The sequence below is a fragment of the Cornus florida genome, unplaced genomic scaffold (assembly GCF_030987335.1).
Source record: "Cornus florida cultivar Cherokee Brave unplaced genomic scaffold, ASM3098733v1 CherokeeBrave_3.0.0_Hap2_Chr01, whole genome shotgun sequence".
NCBI lineage: Eukaryota > Viridiplantae > Streptophyta > Magnoliopsida > Cornales > Cornaceae > Cornus > Cornus florida.
In genome coordinates, this window is record NW_026775571.1 from 41,971,528 (window position 1) to 41,977,738 (window position 6,211).

Genomic DNA, 6,211 nt, shown 5'->3' on the forward strand with positions numbered 1-6,211 from the left:
TACTAAAATAGTTGAAAATTTGTTTTATTATTTACTTTTGTTATATTAGTATTACAGTTACGAAAATACTCTACAAAACCCATCTCGCCCCGTCTTACCCTGCCCCGTTTAATAAACAGTTTTGGGGCTGGAATGGGGGTAGTTATTGTAAACGGGAATAGGGATGGGGATGGTGTTCCCTGCCCCAAACCGCTCTCATTGCCATCCCTATTGTAACAAGGGTCATTTGTCCCACATCGGAATCAGATGGGAAAGTGATTGCGTATAAATGGGTGGGTATACAACACTACCCAAAGTTCGAGCTTTTGGGTAAATGGGCAAGCGCCCACCCGTTATAGTTGGTATCAGAGTCAGACCCAATCCTTGATACGGTGTCACGCTAAGCGCCCCGCTCGGAAAGAGTCCGGGTGAGCATCCCAGGTAGGCAGGGTGGCCCGAACCGTAACAAAGGCGTTGCGGTTTGGGTGGGGGAGAATGTAACAAGGGTCATTTGTCCCACATCGAAATCAGATGGGAAATGGGTGGGTATGCAGCACTACCTAATAGTTCGAACTTTTGGGTAAATGGGTAGTTCGAACTTTTGGGTAAATGGGTAAGCGCCCACCTGTTACACTTACCCATAAGCCCCCACCTGTTACACTTACCCATAAGCCCACTTGTACGTAAAAGTCCCTAATTTTAATTTAAGCTAATAAAAATGTATATACAAGGGTAGTTTGGTCATAACATTTCCTTTCCCGGTTAGTAGTATATGACGACAAATTAACCAAAATGAGGTAAAAGGGGAGGGATTTATAATTTTACCCATGCATTCGTCCCCACCCTGTTTCCCAAAGGGTATAAATAGTTGTCATGCTAATGCACCAAGATGATCTCCGTCTTCATGCACCAAACGGAGCAGCAAAAGCAGTCATGACTCTTATTACCAACCATGCCCTTCCTCACCCCCAACGCGCTTGCTTCACTCGTCGAATCGGCTGTGTCGACTCACTCTTCCGTCCTCGGCCGAGCCGCCCATGCCCAGATCATCAAGACTCTCGAAGCTCCCCTGCCTTCCTTCCTCTACAACCACCTCATCAACATGTACTCCAAACTCGACCTCCCCAACTCAGCCCAACTCGTCCTGTCACTCACGCCTAACCGTTCCGTCGTCACCTGGACTGCCCTCATCGCCGGCTCTGTCCAAAACGGTCGTTTCACTTCCGCCCTCCTCCATTTCTCTACCATGCGTCGTGAGTGTGTCCAACCCAACGACTTCACCTTCCCTTGTGCCTTCAAGGCCTCGAGCTCGCTTCGATCGCCGCTCACCGGTAAACAAGTTCATGCATTAGCCGTCAAGGCCGGTCAAATAAGCGACGTCTTTGTGGGGTGTAGTGTCTTCGATATGTATTGTAAAACGGGCCTTAGAGATGAAGCAGGTAAGATGTTCGATGAAATGCCGGTGAGAAACACCGCAACATGGAATGCATATATTTCTAATTCCGTGCTTGATGGTCAAACAAGAAATGCCATTTCTGCATTTATCCAGTTCCGGCATATTGGCGGGGAACCCAATTCAATTACATTCTGTGCGTTTCTCAATGCATGCTCGGATGCCTTGTATTTGCAGCTTGGGCGACAGTTGCATGGATTTGTAATTCGAAGTGGGAATGAGGCGGATGTCTCTGTTGCAAATGGGTTGATTGATTTTTATGGGAAATGTCACCGGATTAATTCTTCAGAGCTAGTTTTTAATGGACTTCGTCATCCTAATGACGTTTCGTGGTGTTCAATGCTTGCCGCATATGAGCAAAATGATGAAGAAGAGAAGGCCTGTATGATATTTTTGCGGGCTAGTAAAGAAGGCGTTGAACCGACGGATTTTATGGTTTCCAGTGTTCTCAGTGCTTGTGCTGGCTTGGCGGCACTTGAATTGGGTAGGTCGGTCCACGCACTTGCTGTCAAGGTGTCCATTGAGAAGAATGTTTTCGTTGGGAGTGCACTCGTTGACACGTATGGAAAATGTGGAAGTATAGAGGATTGTGAAAGTGCCTTTCATGAGATGCCTGAGAGGAATTTGATTACTTGGAATGCATTGATTGGTGGGTACGCACACCAAGGCCATGCTGACCTGGCTTTGGGAATGTTTGAGGAAATGGCATGTGGGAGGCACGAGGTGGTACCAAATTATGTAACGTTAGTGTGTGTACTATCGGCATGCAGTAGGGCTGGAGCGGTGAAGGCGGGCATGGAGATTTTTGAGTCAATAAGAATGAGGTATGGGATTGAACCAGGGGCAGAGCATTACGCATGTGTTGTGGACATGCTTGGTCGAGCCGGGATGGTAGAACAAGCTTATGAGTTTATTAGAAAAATGCCAATTCATCCAACAGTTTCAGTTTGGGGGGCTCTTTTAGGGTCTTGCAGAGTGTATGGAAAGCCTGAATTGGGGAAGATTGCAGCTGACAACTTATTTGAACTTGATCCACAGGACTCTGGCAACCATGTCTTGCTTTCAAACATGTTTGCGTCTGCAGGCAGGTAATATCACTTCCTTGTCAAACTAGTCATCAGCATCTCTCATCATAATAAGCTTTCGAATAAGTACGTATCTTCCGAGATATATGTTGAATTCACTTCCTTGAGTTTTGGCTAATTATTTTAATTTCCACGGGCCATAAGCTTTCATGGAGACTGAGAAACAGGTGCTCTAATTAAGGATAATTTTGCTAACCTCCCTGAGGTAAGACAATATTCTACACGCCCATGTGCAATTTAAAGAACTCGGACGTCCCTTTATATTTCAGTGATATGGACGAATGTACACTTTGCTGATGACCAAGTTCAACAACGAAGTGTCCAAAATACTCTAATGATTCAAATACTCATAAACTGTCAAATTTAACCCCCCATAAATAAAAGAACAATGACGTTGTCCCTCAATTCTGGTTCAGCCACCTCTTAGTGAAAGAAAATGAAGATTGACAATAATAGACTCAAAAAAATTTTACCACATCACCATGGAAAGGAAAAAAATAGAAGAAAATAATGACAAATTGGATGCTGAAGGGAGAAGAGAGAGAAAAGAGGGGCACGGGAGTGAATAAGGTCTTCTACTTGAACAACTTAAAGTGTTCCCCTATTCTCATCTCCATTGCAACTGTATATCCCTCGGGGAGTGTCTCATCAACATTGACGATCTCTACTGCAAACTTCACAAATTGAAAAAAAAAAAAAATTCCCTAATAGAATGTGTGCATGAGAGGGGGTGAAGGAAAATGTCTTGGAAATTTGCATGGGTTTCAAAAAGTTGGGATGGGTTGTTGAAGTACATCCAGAGTCCAAACCAACTCACAGGAGTGAGGAAGGGAATCTTCTTGCTTGTGTGTGTATCTGAATAAGTGATAGAGAAGAGAGTTCCGGACTAGTGTTTCAACCTCATCCCTGCACCATCATCCAAAGCCTGTGTATGGATAACTGATTCATTTTAACCATACTTTGATATCTTTCTTTAAGTTGCACATAATGACCTTGCTTAAACCATCTGGTAACCTCATTTCCTGCATAGCCGACTTAAACGGACAAGGCTCCACTCTATGTCTAAACATTCCACAATCAAAGCATATATGATGGATACATTCATATTCAATTCTTTACTTCTCCTCTCCTGATGGAACTTTAGCAACTAATGTTTTGAATTCACATAGGGGAAAATAAGTTGGGTTATTTCAATAGTAAATCCTAGGGTCTGAACTCAAATTTGGATAATGTTTTAATTCAAAAAATAATAATAATAATAATAAATAACTTTTTTTTAACAATAGTTATGTAATTTCATCAAGTTCAATGATGGAGAAAGCTATTTGCAAATTTTTTTTTTTATAGATTTGGGGGGTTTTATTGAAATGCAAATGTAGAATAATTCGAGTATATATATATATATATATTGCCATAATATGAATGCATAATTAAAACGCTAATTGGTGAGTTTGATCTTCAAATGGTTAATAACCTTTTTACTCTTGTTGAGACTTTGAAATCTTCATGAACCACTTGGATCAAAGGGAACGCCTAACTACCACAACTAACCTTTAAAACATAAACAGAATAAAATTAAGATTCCAGACTCAGTCTTACGAAATTAGCCAACCTATACACCTAATAAGGTCTGTTTCGATCCCTCATTCCGTCCAGCACCTTGAATAAGTGGATCAACACTCAATAATGGCCATCTATTTGTGATCTTGTAGATTAAGAAGGAAACCTTGTTGGCTTGATCATGAATCCTCGTTACTGCACTTCCTAATATTTGAAATGATCAACTAACTAGAAACTTCTGAATCACACTCATTAATATGGAGGACCTTGATGTCATAAGTTGCTGCACTTCTTTATAGTTGAATTAATTGACTAACTAGGGAACTGTTGGATGCACTCTTTGATGTGGAGGACCCGACCCTGATGCTCTGATGTTATGTAAATGTTTGAAATAATTGAAACTATCTATAATACTTGGTTATAGGATCTCCGAGGCTCTTTTAGGACCTGAGAGTTTTTGTTGTGGATTTGCATAAATCATAATTTAACCATTTGATAATTACGTATAGGTGTTTTTTTGAGTCGAAGAGGACACATTGCAAAATGCGAACACGAGTTTATTCTACAAACAAGAAAGAATAGACTGAAAACACGGTTTAAAGTAATTAATAGTTAAGAGAACACAAAGTTATGATTGATACAGTTTCAACTATTCACTTGTTGCGGTTCTCTAGCTGATAGCCATGGTCAACTTGTCATGGGGCACAGAATCAAAGACACCCCTGCTGACTCATGGAATTCTATGAGACTTGGGTTAATGATAGACATATATCAGGTAAAGGAAACCTGCAAAACCAATTTTGCAGCTCTGGCGCTCCTTATAGAGACCATTAATTGCTGCTACGCTATTTGTATAGCCGTTTGCTGCAAGCTCATTTCACAAGTTCAAAAATTGGACACTCCTTATGACTTGTCTTTTGATATTTAGTGGCTTGGTTTCTCGCTGTTCTGCATGTATTTCTTGCTTTATCTTGTTAGTCATTTTAGACAATTGCTGCAGATGGGAAGAAGCCAACCTTGTGAGAAAGGAGATGAAGGATGTAGGGATAAAGAAGGGCACTGGATACAGTTGGATCTCCGTACAAAACGCAACCCATGTCTTCCAAGCAAAGGATACCTCTCATGACAGAAATTCCGAGATTCAGGCAATGTTATCTAAGCTGAGGAGAGAAATGAAGGCAGCTGGCTATGTACCTGACACCAACTTTGCTCTCTACGATTTAGAAGAGGAAGAGAAAGAAACCGAAGTTTGGTACCACAGCGAGAAGATTGCTCTTGCCTTTGGCCTCATTACCATCCCTCCTGGAGTCCCTATAAGAATAACGAAAAATCTTAGGGTCTGTGTGGATTGCCATAGTGCCATTAAGTTCATATCAGGCATTGTTGGCAGAGAAATTATTGTAAGAGACAACAACCGGTTTCATCGATTTAAAGATAACCAATGCTCTTGCAGAGATTACTGGTGATTACTGGTTCTCTGTCTCTCTTAAAGCTTTTCAAAAGAAACTCGTGTTCTTCATTTATTTATTTATTTATTTTTAAAGAGACAGTTATAGTTATAATTTGTTAATATGACCAAAATGATTCTTCACGTTGGAGCAAAATGTTGCTTTGTTTTAACATTCTTCTGGTAATAGTTTATCTATCTTGTTATGTGTTTATGTATACATCTACCCGTAGCTGTAAACTAAACTGAGAAAGTGTGTAATGTATTATGAAATATTTTTGCATGTGTAAATAACCATTTTTTAACGTTTAATTCACAATTAAACCAGTACTCGTATATGATAAAAGCGTGAGGTCATTTATTGTGGTAGGCTGGTAGGGAAGGACTGTTTCTTCTTATTTATTTATTGGAAAAATCTAAAAGGTAACTAGGCAAGGTGAAGCTTACATGATTTACTCCAACCCTTGTCATAATACTCAAAATTGTCCCCATGGATAATTATTAGGTTTGTTCTTTATGGCTTAGTAGACTGAGAATAACTATTTTACCGGTTCATATAGTCGTTATGTCCATCTGTGTGCAGTGTAACTTGGCTTACTTCGGATACCACTGACCTCCCTTTGGGAAGTAAGAGACTGATACCACTAGACCATTGGCCCGTTAGTGGCTTACTTTGGATTTTAAAGT

General features: G+C 40.6%; 1 protein-coding gene across 1 annotated transcript; it reads left to right on the top strand.

Annotated features, from left to right (window-relative positions):
• The first annotated feature begins 835 nt into the window (after positions 1 to 835).
• Positions 836 to 5,699, top strand: LOC132295367 (pentatricopeptide repeat-containing protein At4g14850). The gene is made up of 2 exons (XM_059793601.1): positions 836 to 2,520; positions 5,078 to 5,699. The coding sequence occupies exons 1-2, from the start codon at positions 932 to 934 to the stop codon at positions 5,541 to 5,543; spliced, it is 2,055 nt and encodes a 684-aa protein (XP_059649584.1). The 5' UTR covers positions 836 to 931; the 3' UTR covers positions 5,544 to 5,699.
• The last annotated feature ends 512 nt before the right edge of the window (positions 5,700 to 6,211 follow it).

What these genes read in the sequence shown, in the direction of transcription:
- LOC132295367 (XM_059793601.1), top strand. Translation starts at nt 932, where the DNA reads ATGCCCTTCCTCACCCCCAACGCGCTTGCTTCACTCGTCGAATCGGCT. An exon ending in ATGTTTGCGTCTGCAGGCAG is followed by an intron (nt 2,521 to 5,077) that starts GTAATATCACTT and finishes CAATTGCTGCAG; the next exon opens with ATGGGAAGAAGCCAACCTTG.